The sequence below is a fragment of the Otolemur garnettii genome, unplaced genomic scaffold, assembly GCF_000181295.1.
Source record: "Otolemur garnettii isolate 467f Iridium unplaced genomic scaffold, OtoGar3 scaffold00038, whole genome shotgun sequence".
NCBI classification, from domain to species: Eukaryota; Metazoa; Chordata; class Mammalia; order Primates; family Galagidae; genus Otolemur; species Otolemur garnettii.
In genome coordinates, this window is record NW_003852433.1 from 14,595,637 (window position 1) to 14,611,568 (window position 15,932).

General features: G+C 49.6%; 3 protein-coding genes across 4 annotated transcripts in view; 2 read left to right on the forward strand and 1 right to left on the reverse strand.

Annotated features, from left to right (window-relative positions):
* The window catches only part of IQCD (IQ motif containing D), a gene marked incomplete at its 3' end in the record, with an annotated part of 12,350 nt that extends 9,117 nt beyond the window's left edge, over window positions 1-3,233 (forward strand). The window contains exons 3-4 of the mRNA XM_003790004.3: window positions 952-1,023; window positions 2,910-3,233. Of these exons, the coding sequence (XP_003790052.3) occupies window positions 952-1,023; window positions 2,910-3,233 (396 nt within the window). The remainder of the gene's footprint in view (window positions 1-951; window positions 1,024-2,909) is intronic.
* Window positions 3,234-4,919: 1,686 nt separating this feature from the next.
* Window positions 4,920-11,057, reverse strand: RITA1 (RBPJ interacting and tubulin associated 1). Of its 2 annotated transcripts, XM_023513305.1 has the most exons (4): window positions 10,880-11,057; window positions 10,572-10,712; window positions 9,551-9,916; window positions 4,920-5,972 (listed from the first exon to the last, which is right to left on the reverse strand). In XM_023513305.1, exons 3-4 carry the CDS (start codon window positions 9,850-9,852, stop codon window positions 5,465-5,467), a joined length of 810 nt encoding a protein of 269 aa, XP_023369073.1. In that variant the 5' UTR covers window positions 9,853-9,916; window positions 10,572-10,712; window positions 10,880-11,057; the 3' UTR covers window positions 4,920-5,464. The 2 variants fall into 2 exon arrangements, with proteins under 2 accessions (XP_023369073.1, XP_003790008.1); XM_003789960.3 differs by lacking the exons at window positions 10,572-10,712; window positions 10,880-11,057 and having other exon boundaries at window positions 9,551-9,927.
* A 303-nt stretch (window positions 11,058-11,360) lies between these two features.
* DDX54 (DEAD-box helicase 54) overlaps window positions 11,361-15,932 on the forward strand; it is a 25,405-nt gene continuing 20,833 nt past the window's right edge. The window contains exons 1-2 of the mRNA XM_003789961.3: window positions 11,361-11,556; window positions 13,982-14,111. Of these exons, the coding sequence (XP_003790009.2) occupies window positions 11,383-11,556; window positions 13,982-14,111 (304 nt within the window). The 5' untranslated portion in view covers window positions 11,361-11,382. The remainder of the gene's footprint in view (window positions 11,557-13,981; window positions 14,112-15,932) is intronic.

The window sequence follows — 15,932 nt, forward strand, 5'->3', positions numbered from 1 at the left end:
CTCCCAAGTAGCTGGGACCACAGGCGCCCGCCACAATGCCCGGCTAATTTTTGGGTGCAGCCATCATTGTTGTTTGGTGGGCCCAGGCTGGATTCGAACCTCCCACCCTGGGTGTACATAGGTGGCGCCTTAGCCACTTGAGCCACAGGCACTGAGCCAATGGAACTGATTTTTTAAAAACTAAATTAGGCTTGGCACCTGTGGCTCAGTGAGTAGGGCGCCAGCCACATATACTGGAGCTGGTGGGTTTGAATCCAGCCTGGGTCTGTCAAAGAACAATGACAACAAGAACAACAACAACAAATAGCCAGGCATCATGGTGGGCACCTGTAGTCCCAGTTTCTTGGGAAGCTGAAGCAAGAGAATCGTTTAAGTCCAAGAGTTGGAGGTTGCTGTGAGCTGTGATTTCAAAGCACTCTACCCAGGTGTGAGCTGTGAATTCATGGCACTCTACCCAGGGCGACAACTTGAGACTCTGTCTCAAAAAAAAGCTAAATTAGATCATGGGTTGTCTCCTTTTAGGTTCATAGAATCCAAAGCCTTCTCTTGCTGACACTCCCTCTGTGACACAGCCTCCCACTGTGACTTTTTCAGAAACCACCCTCCTCGGGCCATTCTTTACCAGCCACACTAGTTCAATTTCTGTCCTTCAAACACCACAAACTTACTCCTACCTCAGGGCTTTTGCATCTGCTGCTCACTCTGCCTGGAATGTGCTGGAACCCACCCATTATCTGTGTCACCTTGGGAAAGTGAATTAGCATGTCTGAGCCTCAGTTTCCCTGTGAAATGGGGAAAAGAGCCTCCTTGTGTGGCTTCAATAAGCAAAGCATAAAAAGCACCACCCTGGGCCTGCTGGTGTAAAATGCTCAGTGCTATTTATTGTTAATATCATTTCATCCAACAATGCCTAATTGGATCTTTTTTTTTTTCCTAATTGGATCTTTTTAGAAGAAATACAAAGTGGAGACAGAAATTGAGAACTGGATCCAGAAATATGATATAGAGATGAGTGAAAAGCAGGTACGTATCACTGAGTAAGTCTGTCTCAAGTGATTTTCCCAAGATCCTGGGGGGAGTGGGAGGAATGGGAGAAGCCCAAGGATGATCCAACGGATTGGAACTTCTGAGCCTTCCCAGAGAGGCCCCAGAGCTGCCTGTGGCAGGGTCCTTCCAACCCTTCCCTTTGCATCCAGGATTTGTCCAGCCAGGAGCAGAGGGCAAGAGGTGGGGAAGGAAGGAGGCACAGCTGTGAGCCACTAAAACAAGTGCCTGACACTCAGCCTAACATGTTTTGTCCACATCCCACACTCAACTCCTGCCTGTACCCCACAGGCCTGTCACCAACAACCCACATACCTCCTGCCAACCCTGCACTCAGGTCACTCAGCCAGTTTTTACTGAGTTCCTGGGACACACCAGGGCCTGGGATACAGCAATGAAGAAAGGACAGTCCCCATTATCATTTGAAGATTCCACTCTAGTCACTTAACAGCTCCATGACCTCCAGCTCTATGACCTTTCCCAGACCATTTCTGCATCTAGCAACACAAATAGGAATATTCATCTTACAACCATGGTGGGGAGTCAGTGAGGTGTTCTTGTCTATGTCCAGTACAGGGTCTAGCCTGGAAAAAAAGCGCTCAGGGAAGGGCGGTGCCTGTGGCTCAAAGGAGTAGGGCACTGGCTCCATATGCTGGAAGTGGTGGGTTCAAACCCAGCCCTGGACAAAAAAAAAGCGCTCAGGGATTGACAGCTGCACATGGGGATACCCCCAAAGATGTCATTCACCTCTGGGATAACACTGGTGGCCTGTGGTCCTGACCTGGGGGCCAGGGAGGCCCAGGAAGTACTAGAGGTGACCTCAGCCTAATTGATCCAATGCCTGGTATGCTTTTCAGAGAGCAGCAAGTCGGGGCCTTACTCTGTGACCTGAATGGCGCAGGGAGGGGAGATTTGCAGGCTGGCACTCTCGATTCTCTGGCTCTTTTTTTTTTTTTTTTTTTTTTTTTTTGGAGACAGAGCCTCAAGCTGTCCCCCTGGGCAGAGTGCCGTGGCATCACAGCTCACAGCAACCTCCAACTCCTGGGCTCAAGCGAGTCTCCTGCCTCTGCCTCCCAAGTAGCTGGGACCACAGGCGCCCGCCACAACGCCCGGCTATTTTTTGGTTGCAGCCGTCATTGTTGTTTGGCGGGTCCGGGCTGGGGATTCGAACCCGCCACCTTAGGTGTATGTGGCTGGCGCCTTAGCCGGTTGAGCTATAGGCGCCGAGCCGATTCTCTGGCTCTTTTAAAGGGCCAGGGGTTCCTTGCTGGCAGAGACTCTGTCCACACCGTTCTGTGTCCTCTGGAAGTGCTCTGCTTATGGTAGATGCTTGTTAAATGTTAGAGGAGGGAGAAAAAATAGGTATAAATTATAGCAGGAGAGCCGGCAGTTAGACATAAGGAAGAACTCTGGGACTCAGTGTGGGACCTGAGAAAATTCTTTCTACCCTTGGTATCTTTATGAAACTGTTTCCATGGCAGAAGCTTCCATTTCTTGTGCCCCTACTGGGTGCCTGGCACCAAGTCCAGTATATTGTGTCCATGAAGTCATTCAATCCTAGAAACAGCCCGTAGGCTTGGAATTCTCCTATTTCAGATGAGGGAAAAGGAAGATCTGAAAGCTGAGGTCCCTTGAGGTGTGGTGGAAACGGGGTTTAAAACTGCCCTACTCACAAGCCCATGTGCTTTTCATGTCCATGGAGTTATTTCACTGGGGTGTACCCAGAGCCAAGATAGACCCTGTCCCCTCTCTGATCTCGTCAGGGTGTTACTATGTGGAAAGGTTTATCTCCCGGCACATTGCTGGAGCATTTGGGAGGGGTGGAGGGCACTCTGCCTGGCAACCCAGCCCCACCCCTCCCCCAGGAGGAGTTTGAGGAGCTGGACCTCATCCACAAGGAGGAGAAGGTGCAGCTGGAAGAGCTGAAGCAGAGGCACGATGTGCTGGTGGAAGAGTTTGCGCAGATCCAGGAGGAGCGGGAGATCAACTCCAAGAAACGGATGGAGGCCGAGCAGGAGATGGTGCGCATGGTGCGTGCTGCCACTCTCATCCAGGCCGTGTGGAAGGGCTACCTGGTGCGCTCCCTGCTCAGATCCAAGAAAAAGAGGAGGGGCAAGGGCAAGGGCAAGGACAAGGACAAGGACAAGGAGAAGGGGAAGGACAAGGAGAAGGGGAAGGACAAGGAGAAGGGGAAGGACAAGGAGAAGGGGAAGGACAAGGAGAAGGGGAAGGACAAGGACAAGGGGAAGGACAAGGACAAGGGGAAGGGGAAGGGCAAGGGGAAGGGCAAGAAATGAGCCTCCCCCTGGAGCCCTGCTCTTCACCCCAGCACTCACTGTGCCCTCATCCTCCCAGGGATCAGTCCAGAAAGCCACCAGAATGGATGACCCTGCCATTCATGGCTTTAACTATCTTTTTAAATTTGAAAACATTTTAAATCACATTAAAAGGAATAGCCTACAAGTAAACCTCACTTTACCCAAGGCTGTTGGCTATGTGTGTGTGTCCACCAGGGCAGATCCTGTTTCCACAAGGAGTGTGGAGGCCAGGATGTCAGCCCACAGATAACAATTTCTTACTTCCGCCTCTGCGGGGTAACCAGACCCCAGATGCAGCCCGCTCCATCCCAGCCCAGAATCAGCCATGGCTGTGACAGACACATTACCCACCTGGGTGGCAGGTATAGGTCACAGCTGAGGAGTAGGCTGCCCACTGCCCTGCTCTGGGATTATCAACTTGCCAGGAGCTCCTCCTGCCTTCAGCATGGTGAGCGCTCAGGAATCATTCCAAGGTCATGGGGCCAGCAGCCTCACACTGGCTTTACTTGTTGCCCAGGGATTTTAATTAGTTACTAATATTTAAAAAATCAGGGGCTATCACATATCCAGGTTTCTGTCTTTTCTGGAAAAAATCTCATCATCTAGAACCCCCCCACGTGCATGTCTTCCAAAGCTCAGCAGCTGCATGCCCCTGTAGGTGGTTCAGAGGTAGCAGGTTGCCAGTCCCCACTGCTCCCACCTACCTCCCAGACACCCCACAAAGCCTGGTGTCAGCCCATAATATCACACGCTGGCTATTGCCAGCTTTTACTATAGCTGGGAGGAAAGTGGGTTACTTCTGGCCTTCCCATGTCTATTAAAACACAGGGGAAGGGAGAGAAGGCCAATGAGAGGTGGCTATTTGAAGAAAAACCGTGTATATTTTGGGAGGTGGTACCAACTTGTGTGTTTTAGGAGTTTAAACATTCTAATATTTAAAACACAAAGCATGTGTGCGCATGAGAGTGTAGCTGGGCTGCCTACCTCACTGCATATTGGATCCTGCAAGTGTTTACATGTGTGTCACTGGTCCTGGTCACCATGGGTCCCTCCTCAATAGTGTCCACTCTACCCTTCTCCAAGGCAGAGATAACAAACCAGTGATGTGGCTTCCAACTGGGCTTTCTGGCATCCTGGTACTCCCTTGTACCTGAGGAGAAGATGGGGCAAGGAGAGGTCCGAAGCCCAGCTTCCACCCCACCATATCAACCAGGGCAGGATGCCAGTGTTCTGGGTGCAATGCTACTTGGGCAAAGGTTTTGCTATTTTTCATAAGCCCAGGGCTCCACCCTAACTGCTCTCCAGATGCACTTGTCACTGTCTGGCCTTCTCAGAACTTAAAAAGAAAACAAAAAAGCTACAGTCCAGTCCATATTCTGAGTTCAGGAAGAGCCACCCAACCCATCAGTTGGGGCATTAGCTGAAAATTGATGGGAATGGAAAGAGAAGCCCAGCATTGCTCTAGGCCCATGTTCCCAAACTCCAGTCACCCAGTTGCCACTGCCATGATCTCTGCCACACCCTTGCACTACCTGTTACATTATTTAACTTTATTATTTAAATCAACTCAGGCCTAACAATGGCCTTTGCCCTATGGAAAAAGGAATTAGGAACACTTGTGGCTTTGATGAGCTACTGATATATTTAATACATGAAAATAAATACATGACAATTAAAATGAGAAAAATGTTCACCCACACTTCATCCAGATGCCACACACTGCCTGGGAAAACTCTTGAGGCCTCCAGACTCAGCTGGAGACTAATCCTGAGCATAAAGCTTGTCTTGAAGAGAGGTAAGGGCCCCTCCAGGTTGGCAATCTCACGATTTCCTATATTGGTAGCAAGACAACATGAGGCAGAGGTGGAGGGCCCCTGGGTTGGCACTGAGAAAGGACTGGAGAGAGGCATCTAAAGGGGAGGCCCCCAAAGGGAGCAACCAAAGATTGTCAGGATAAAAGGAGGTACTACCCACCTCTGCTGTCTGACCTCATGGGGCTTCTTCAATGCATGGGTTACCTAGATGATAACAGGTCTCCCCAGAAGACACCAGCCAGGGGCTATACCCTCAGTGACCCCATGGGCAACCCTGATGAAAGAACCTCATTTCCAAGGTGGCTTTGGTTTCTGGGTAGCCCCACCCTGCCGGGGGGTAGCTGGCACTGAAACACTGACCAAGCGAGCCCTGGGAGTTACCAGGGGGCTCCGGAAGGTCACCCCTGACATGGAAGGCCTGGGATCCTGAGGTCCATTTGTATGGAGGACGCTGGTGGCTGGGTGACCAGTGCTGGGGATATTCAGGTGGGTGAGAGAATGGGAACGTCCCTGCCTCAGAGGATGTGCAGGGTCTAAACCATCCACAGACAACTTCCTGGAATCTACTAACACCCTGGGTTCTGCCTTTGAGGGATCAGAAGGGTGAACAGCTCGCAGTGGGGTCTCCCTGGAGCGGGGTGAATGGTTTCCCCTGGGGGTAGCAGGTGGCGTCCAGAAGAGGGCATGGAGTTTCGCAGCATCCCCCTTGGTCATCCACGGGGCCTCCTGGCTGGCACTCTCAGATCGGAAGCCAAACAATGACTCATCACAGTAAGATGGAGTGTGGCTGATCAGTCTGGTGTACAGAAGAGAAACACAGTGAGCTGGGGGATGAGCAAGGCCTAAATAACCTTGCCCTTCCCCCAACCAGATACCTACATCAGCAGACATACGCTACTGTAGATTCTAAGAGTTCTTGTCCTCTGGGACTGGCACCCTGGGTGAGATTGCCTCTCATGTACCACTGCCCCATCTCTGTTCTTTTTCCCTTGTACCTGTCCCAACTCCCTGGGATGTAACCGGGGCCTGGCCAATCCGCACATAGTATTTTCCTGGCCACAGTTACTGGTTTAGGAATGGCCAGATGGCCCAAGGTTGTCCAATCAGTCTGCCTTAAGATTTCAACAGAAACTACTAGGAAAGAGATGTTTTTCTGCTAACTGGCCTTGCTCCTTGCTCAGCTGACAGGATATGAGCCCAAAGCAGCTTGAAAGCCACGTCTTACCAGAGATCAAAGGACATATAGGGAAAGCAGCACTGAGATGGAGACAGTCCCAATGACAGTTTCAGCCCATTGCATGAGCCCCAAATGCCCTTTTTTTGGGAAAGCCAGAGTAACTTTTCTGTCACTTGCAACCAAGAGTTCCAATTAATTACTCTAACCTTACTCTTTTTTTTGAGACAGAGCCTCAAGCTGTCCCCCTGGGTAGAGTGCCAAGGCATTACAGCTCACAGCAACCTCCAACTCTTGGGCTCAAGCGAGTCTCCTGCCTCCCCCTCCCAAGAAGGTGGGACCACAGGCGCCCGCCACAACGCCCGGCTATTTTTTGGTTGCAGCCGTCATTGTTGTTTGGCAGGTCTGGGCTGGGGATTCGAACCCGCCACCTTAGGTGTACGTGGCTGGCGCCTTAGCCGGTTGAGCTATAGGTGCCGAGCCTCTAACCTTACTCTTTACAGCCTTCATATATATATATTTTTTTTACCCACCACTTTTTCTTTTCCCTAAAGGCCTTGTCAGCTGAATTCTCTGCAGTCCTATGACCCCACCTGCTATAGATGAAATGGCTGAACACAGTGCCTGGCATGTACCAGGTGAGCAGCTTGGTCTTCTGGTATAAAGCTGAACTGGCCTCACCACCAGAGCAGCTTTTTAAAATTCTAAATATTTACTGAGGGCTTTTCATTTGCAGGCCTAGAGCTCAACATGTCACATGCATTATCGCATAATTTCTTACAATATCTACATATCCAAATTAACCCTATTTTACAGATAAGGAAAATAAAGGATAGGTAGGATAAGGCCTCACAGCAAGAATGTGGTCTAGAGAAGATTCAAGGATCGAATATCAATTGCTAAAGCAGATAGAAGTCTTCTCTAGGCCTTTTTTTGAGTCTTTTTTTTGAGAGTCTCAAGCTGTCACCCTGGGTAGAACACCATAGCATTACAGCTCACAGCAACCTCCAACTCTTGGGCTTAAGCAATTCTCTTGCCTCTGCCTCCCAAGTAGCTGGGACTACAGGAGGCCACCACAACGCCTGGCTATTTTGTTGTTGTTGCAGTTGTCATTGCTGTTTTAGCTGGCCTGGGCAGGGTTTGAACCTGCAGCCTCAGTGTATGTAGCCAGCACCCTTACCCACTGAGCTATGGGCGCTGCTTAGGGCTCTTATCTTTAATTAGATTCATTCACCAACACTTCATTTTTTTATTAATTCAACAAACATTCACAGCTTACATACAAGCTTACCACCCATACTTGTGGTATTGGGCCAGGACTGTTTCTATCCCCAAGTCATTGATGCTGATGTCTTTCTGGAGTTAAGGTTTTTCCTCAGTAACTTCCCTATCTCTTGTGCATCCCTCAACTTATCAGCATCTAGAACAGTGGTTCTCAACCTTCCTAATGCCATGATGTGTTTTCATTGTTACAAAGGGGTTGAGACCCACAGGTTGAGAACCGCTGATCTAGAAGAAAGTTCTATCTTCTTCTATGGCAGTCAACCACGGAGTTGACTGCCTCCTCCCTTATCTGTTAATGAAGCCTACATTTGTTTTCTTTTTTTTTTGAGACAGAGACTCAAAGTTGTCCCCCTGGGTAGAGTGCCGTGGCATCACAGCTCACAGCAACCTCCAACTCCTGAGCTTAAGTGATTCTCCTGCCTCTGCCTCCTAAGTAGCTGGGAAAACAGGTGCCTGCCACAATGCCCAGCTATTTTTTGGTTGCAGCCATCATTGTTGTTTGGTGGGCCAGGGTGGATTCGAACCCATCATCTCAGGTGTATGTGGCTGGTGCCTTAGCCACTTGAGCCACAGGCACTGAGCCAATGCAGCCTACATTTCTTTTTCTTTTTCTTTTTTTTTGCTGTTTTTGGCCACCTCTGGTATATGGGGCACAATGCCCTACTCCTTTGAGCCACAAGCACCGCCCTGCAGCCTACATTTCTATCAATGTTTCTAGCCACGTCATGGGAGTAAATGTCAGCGTTACTAGTCTCAACCTGACCCTGCCTTGTGGTCTACAAAATCATCAAGTACACTGCTCTCAACCTGATATAATAACTGATTATTGCTTTTACTTCTGTTGAATTTTATCTTTTATTTTATTATTTATTTATTTTTTTGAGATAGATTCTCAAGCTATTGCCCTGGGTAGAGTGCCATGGCATCACAGCTCATAGCAACCTCCAACTCGGACACAAGCAATCCTCTTGCCTCAGTTTTTCTATTTTTTTTTAGTAGAGAACAAGGTCCCAGTTTTGTTCAGGCTGGTCTCCAACTCATGAGTTCAAGCAGTCCACCTGCCTGGGCCTCCCAGAGTGCTAGGATTACAGGTATGAGCCACTGTGCCTGGCCGAATTTTATCTTTTTTTTTTTTTTTTTTGAGACAGAGCCTCAAGCTGTCCCCCTGGGTAGAGTGCCATGGCATTACAGCTCACAGCAACCTCCAACTCCTAGGCTCAAGCGAGTCTCCTGCCTCCGCCTCCCAAGTAGCTGGGACCACAGGCGCCCGCCACAACACCCGGCTATTTTTTGGTTGCTGCCGTCATTGTTGTTTGGCAGGTCTGGGCTGGGGATTCGAACCCGCCACCTTAGGTGTACGTGGCTGGCGCCTTAGCCGGTTGAGCTATAGGCGCCAAGCCTGAATTTTATCTTTTAATAGGTACTATTTCCATTCTTTTTCTCTCAATTGATATATGTCCCCTCCTGGTTCATAACAGACCCTAAATTTAGTTGGCCAGTTGTCATGGACTGAATTGAATCTCCTTCCCCAAATTCATATAATGAAGCCTAACCCTAAGTGTGATTATATTTGGCCTTAATTACCTACATTAAGTTTAGGTAATTAACGCTAAATAGATTATAAGGATAGAGCCCTAATCCAACAGAACTAGTGTCCTTATAATAGGAGGAAGAGACACCAGGTCTGTACGCATGCATAGAGAAAGGTCACATGCAAGGTCATGGTGAGAAACTGGCCATCTGCAAGCCAAGGATAGCAGCCTCAATCCCATTAGGTAGGGACCACTGGTCTTGTTTTCCACATGAAAACTGCAGCTCTGGGGTGCTTCCCCAGATTACAGCAAAGGTGAACAAGGCAGTAACAGGAACCCAGGTGGCTACACCAAGCCCAGAAGTCAATCTCCCCACCCTATTACCTGTATTTGTTCTTCTTTCTTGGTGTGAGGGTTGGGGTGCTGCCCCTGGAGACAGTGGTCTCACCATTCCCCTTGGCCCCCAAGGCTTTCGATGTCCCTGTGCCCACTCCTCTGGTTCTATTAGCCTTCTCTACCCAAGGTGGGTCAAAATCTGGTGGGGCAGCCCGGGTGCCTGCAGGGCTGCCAAACAGAGTCTCATCCACGTACGATGCCCTGGCCTTGACTCGGCAGCCACCCCGGCAGCGGTGTTGAGGGTGAAGGGTCTGCATCCCACTGATGGCCAGCTCCATGGGGTTCTTCATGCTGCCTGTGGTCTCAGATGAGAGCAGGTATGCTCTGCCTGCCAGGCCCTGCCTCCATGGCTCCCTGTGAAAGAGGGTCAGGGGACACCCCTAAGCCAACAGCAGTGTGAGTGGAGGAAGACTGGCAGTCTCTCAAGTCCACATTCCAAGGGCAAAAGGGTCTTGTTCTCCCTCAATCAATCCCCCTCAAAGGGGAGCTGTCAACCTCAGCGGACATTTAGGAATTTTTTTTTTTTTGAGACAGAGCCTCAAGCTGTCCCCCTGGGTAGAGTGCCATGGCATTACAGCTCACAGCAACCTCCAACTCCAGGGCTCAAGTGAGTCTCCTGCCTCTGCCTTCCAAGTAGCTGGGATTACAGGCACCTGCTACAATGCCTGGCTATTTTTTGGTTGCAGTCATCATTGTTGTTTGGTGGGCCCGGGCTGGATTGGAACCCGCCACCTTAAGTGTATGTGGCTGGTGCCTTAGCCACTTGAGCCACAGGCGCTCAGCCCGACATTTAGGAAATTAATGCACTTCCAACATCCAGTGTGTCCTGAACAAATAAACAAATATTTACTTAATGACTATGAGTGTGAAGAAGATGGTACCTATTTGGCACCAACCAGAAACAAACTATGGTGCAAGAGAAAGACAAGACATTTCCCTATATCTTGTATATCATGTGGGATTTATAGGGGGTGGGGACAATAACAGCCAGTATTGATCTCATGCCTACCTCGTGCAAAGAGCTTTATAAACATTGTCTCATTTAATCCTTTTAACAGCACTGCGAAGTAAATTGATTTTGTCCATTTTATGAATCATAAAACCGAGGCTTCAAAGGCTGAAGTCACATGTATGGGTCACACCTGCAAAGCTAAAACAGTGAAATTGGAACCTGTTAGGAATCCAGAGCTTGTGCACTTTACTCTGCTATTGGGAGATCGCGCGCCTCCCCACTACCACCCTACATTCTGTAACTCCTAAATCAGTGGCCCGGTTAATGCGCGCGGCCCCTGCATTCTTGAGCTATTATTCCCCTACCTGCGCATCTTGGCTCATGGGTGTCAGATATAACCCTCGGCGACGCCTCCCCGCGCCTCTCTTCCACCGGGTTTGTGCGGGGGCGTGCATCAGAGATTTACCTTGCAGTCTGGAATCCCGGGGACCCAGGACTCGCAGCAGTCCAGGCCGCCCCCCGGTGCAGCGCACTGCATGCTCAGCACGGAAGCCAGGCCCTAGCGACGTGTGCTCGGCGCGCGCATCCGGCAAACAGCAACCAGTGCGCGGCAGCGCGGACCGGTCCATTTGTGTCTGGGAGTAGGGAGAGAGCGCTACGTTCCTGGAGCCCGCGAGTTCCCCAAAGCCACCGCGAGGGACCTCTCGTACCAGCCGTGGGTGTGAGAATTAAGCCCTCTGCTGCTGCGGACACAGGCGAGGCGCAGCCAAGGCCTCAGAGACTGGGCGCTCCATCCGCCCCCGCCGCAGGGCAGTTGGTGCGTCCCCGCAGACTCCGCCCCTCCCGGGTTCCGAGCGCCGGGGCCCGCATGGCGGCCGGCACGCGCCCGGCGGCCGGTCCTCGGTCGCGAGACGCTATGGCCCAGTGGAGGAAGAAGAAGGGGCTCCGAAAGCGCCGGGGCGCGGCCTTACAGACCCGCAGCAGCGACTCGGAGGACGGCGAGTTTGAAATTCAGGCGGAAGATGACGCCCGGGTCCAGAAGGTACGAGCGCGGGACACACTGGGGCCGAAGACCCAGTTCTGGGCAGCGACCCGAGGCCTGTTTCCTCAGCTGGGGAAGGCGTATTGCAGACGGTGGGAAAGAAGTCTGCAGGCCAGGGGTCAGCACCGCCAGCCTGAGCATGAGTGTCGGGGCCAGCTGCCCCCAGGGTCCCCGGCCGGAGCCTTCCGATTCCGCGGCCTGGGGTCTTCGGGCCTTCCTATCGGGTTTTGGTCGAGCGCCCCTCATTGGCTACCTCCTGCCCAAGGGGCGGTTCCTAGTTTCCTTTGGTCCAATGAAAAGTGCGAGTGCAGAAAATCTGACTTTGAGAGTTTAGGACCTTCTCCGAAGGTAGAATTAAGGGGAGATCTGAGCTGATGGTTTGAGCTGGTGACTTCAAACCTCTGGGAAACTACGTGATAGTAAATTAAACTTGACTATTTACTATGTGCCAGGCTCCATGATAATGATTACAACCCTTATCATTTAATCCTCACCCGGACCTAAGTGTTGCTGTCTCTGTTTCTACAGAGGAAGCAACTGAGGCGTAGAGGGTGAAGAAACTTGAATATGACCTCACAGCATGTGAACGGGAGAGCCAGGGTTCTGGGACTGTCTGGTTCCAGGGCTGGTGCCATTTCCACTACTGAGTGTCATGAAGGCACGTGGAGAGGGGATTGGTGTGAGCACCAAGGGGGCAGAAGAGCTGTAGTCCATTACTTCTCACAGGTCCCCACAGTCCTGGGCCCATGTAGGGGCCCGACACAGATTAGGCTTCTACAGATTCCTCTTTGGCTTATGTGTGGTTCAGACCAAGGAGAGATTGCTTACTCTCTCTTGCCCCAGTTTCCTTATCTGCTTTCTAATGACAAATGATTGTATGTGTCTCAAAGATTGTTGAAAGATTAAATGCCAGGCTTTTCATACATCTTACTTATTCAGCAAATCTTACTGGGCCATCTGCATGTCTCAGGCACTTTGATTTTGAGTACCTAAAGCAGGAGTTGGTGCACTTTTCCTATAAAGGGCGAGATGGTGATTTTTTTTTTTTTGAGACAGAGCCTCAGACTGTTGCCCTGAGTAGAGTGTTGTGGCATCACAGCTCACAGCAGCCTCCAACTCTTGGGTTAAGTGATTCTCTTGCCTCAGACTCCCAAATAGCTGGGACTACAGGCGCCCACCACAATGCCCAGCTATTTTTTGGTTGTAGTTGTCATTGTTGTTTGGCAGGCCCAGGCTAGATTTGAACCTGCCAACTCTGGTGTATGTGACTAACACCTTAGCTGCTTGAGCTACAGGTGCTGAGCCCAGATGGTAAATCTTTTAGGCTTTGTGGGGGCAATGTAAGGTCATTATTTTCTTTGACAGTTTATTTCCTTCTTTCTTAGATAATCCTTTACCATGTAAAAGACATTTTTAGCCCACAGACAGTACAAGACAGCCTATGGCTCTGACCTTGAGGGTTATTGTCAATCCTAGAGGGTCAGACTGGGAAGAACATAGACTCTGAAGCCAGTGTTCAGATCTCTGGTCAACACCTTGCTGACTGTGTGACCTTGGGCAGGTCACTTTAACTTCTCTGTGCCTCGGTTTCCTTTTCTGTTAAAATAGACATAATGATAATATCCACATCATAGGGTTGTTATGAGAATCAAGTGGGTTAGTTTATATGAATGTGCAGAGCAGCACCTGGCTTGGTGCCATGTAAGTTTGAGCCATTCCTGTGAATTACTGTTCCACAAATGCTGTTTCTGAGAGGAAAGGGACACCTCTGTAGACTGAGAGGACACCCCAGAGGAGGCATCCAGGTTTGATTTAGCTGTGCTAGGACATCTGGGTCCCAGATGAGCAAAGAAAAGGAGGCCAAGGATGAGAGAGAGACTAGAATTGGGGTGATGGATCAGGAAGGAGATTGGCTGAGAGAGGCGGGTGGCAGGACAGCTTGGAAAAGTTTAATACTTCACACTTAGTAGGTGTTTTGATTAGCTCTTTAAAGGTTTCTAATGACAAGCCAGGATGATGATGGTGGTGGTGATGATATCACAGCTATGTACTAGGCACCTTTTTAAGCTTTAGGCTTACCCATTTAATTCCATCATGCCCTGTGAGGCCTGTGCTGTTGCCATCTCGTTTTCCAGATGTGGAAGCACAGGCTTAGGGAGATAATCCCTTGTCTGAGGTCTCACAGCTGGTAAATGGCAGAGCTGAGATTCTAGCCAAGGCAGTCTGTCTGCAGAGCCTACTCTAAACTTCTTCTTGTCCTAGCCCTGGCAAAAGAGAACCTGTTAGCAGAGAAGTTGTGTGATCTGGTGGGAGCATAATAGGCTTGAATGAGGGTGGGGCAGGCAATGGGATAGGCCCCCTCCCTATGCATAGTGGTCTTGATTGTGCCTAAAGTGATGTTGCCTCTGTGTTTCTCCCCTTGCAGCTGGGACCTGGCAGACCCCTGCCCACCTTCCCCACCTCAGAATGCACCTCAGATGTAGAGCCAGACACCCGGGAAATGGTTCGAGCCCAGAATAAGAAGAAGAAGAAATCTGGAGGCTTCCAGTCCATGGGTGGGTGAGCGAGCTGGGCATGCAGGGACTTGGGAAGCCGCAGGGGATCACCACACCCTCTGATCTCAGCTACAGATGTCCCCTCTAGGCCTAGAATTGTGGCATGTGTCAGATAGAGAGAAGGAGCAGATAGGGTCTCTAGAGTATTCAGAACCTTCTCAGTGGGGCCACCTGGCTTGACATAGGAGAGAACAGTTAGTGCAGGCCTTGGGAAAGACAGTGGTGGTGCAGGAATAGACTAAGACAATCAGGGATTTACTGCTCACTTTTCAAAGGGGGGGAAAAGATAGGATGGTGAGTGATATTGGGATACCTGGCTAGCCAGAAATAATGCTGAACTCTCTTGCTCTTTACAGATTGGTAGCAGTTGGAGCAAGGATTTATTGTAAATATCTATATGAGTATTTGTATAATCTTAGAAAAGAAAAGAAGACATTTTTAAGTATGGCCTGAGCAACATTTGAATTTTTTTTTTTTTTTTGAGACAGAGTCTTTGTTGCCTGGTAAAGTGCTGTGGCATCACAGTTCACAGCAACCTCAAACTCTCAGGCTTAAGCAAGTCATTTGCCTAAGCCTCCCAAGTAGCTAAGACTACAGGTCCCCAATGCCTGGCTGTTTTTAGAGATGGGGTCTTGTTCTTGCTCAGGCTGGTCTTGAACCTGTGAGCCCAGGCAGTCCACCTGCCTCAGCCTTTCAGAGTGCTGGGATTACAGATGTAAGCCACTGTGCCTGGCCTTATTTGAATTTTTTTTTTAGAGACAGTCTCTCACTTTGTCGCCCTTGGTAGAGTGCCATGGCATCCTCCAGCTCTTGGCCTTAGCGATTCTCTTACCACAGTCTCCCAAGTAGCTGGGACTATAGGCTCCCGCCACAACGCCTGGCTATTTTTTGTTGCAGTTTGGCCAGGGCCGGGTTCGAACCCATCACTTTCAGTATATAGGGCTGGCGCCCTACTCACTGAGCCACAGGTTCCGCCCTTGAATTTTTTTTAATTAGACATGTGTATGGGGTGGCATCCGTAGCTCATCCTACCCCGTGTATGGGGTAGGGCGCTAGCCACATACACCCAGGCTGGCGGGTTCAAACCTGGCCTGGGCCAGCTAAACAACAATGACAACTGCAACAAAAAAATAACCAGGTATTGTGACAGGTGCCTATAGTCCCAGCTACTTGGGAGGCTGAGGCAAGAGAATCACTTAAGCCTGAGAACTGGAGGTTGCTATGACCTGTGATGCCATGGCACACTACCAAGGGCAACATAGTGAGACTCTGTCTCAAAAAAAAAAAAAAAAAAAAAATTAGACATGTATATGCCAAAAAGCAATATAAGTTAATTTAATGTAAATGCTATACTGGGAATATATTTGCAAACTATGAGACAGACAAAGGGTTAATACTTCTAATATACAAAGAGTTCTTACAAATCCATAAGGAAAAGACAGGCCCCTCGATACAGAATTGGGGGAAGAAAATGAATAGTCTTTTTACAAGAGGAATCTAAACAGCCGGTTAATACATATATATCAACAAGGTGCAAAGATTAATCAGTCATCAAAGAAAAATAAGTAACAACATCTGTACATCTCTGTGTGAATATTTTTTGCCTTTCTGAACCAAGAAGATAAAAAATTAACCAAAAAGCAACTGAAACTTGGTGCTTTTCTATCTCCAGGCCTTCTACTTACCCTTATACCTGTAGGCGTCCGAGTCGTATTCAGTCTTTTTTTTTTTTTTGAGACGGAGCCTCAAGCTATCCCCCTGGGTAGAGTACCATGGCATCACAGCTCACAGCAACCTCCAACTCCTGGGCTCAAGCGAGTC

Coding starts and splice junctions, on each gene's coding strand:
- RITA1 (XM_023513305.1), bottom strand. CDS start 9,852: ATGAAGAACCCCATGGAGCTGGCCATCAGTGGGATGCAGACCCTTCAC. Junction 5,973..9,550: donor AGAAAGAAGAACAAATACAG/GTAATAGGGTGG, acceptor TCTGTACACCAG/ACTGATCAGCCACACTCCAT.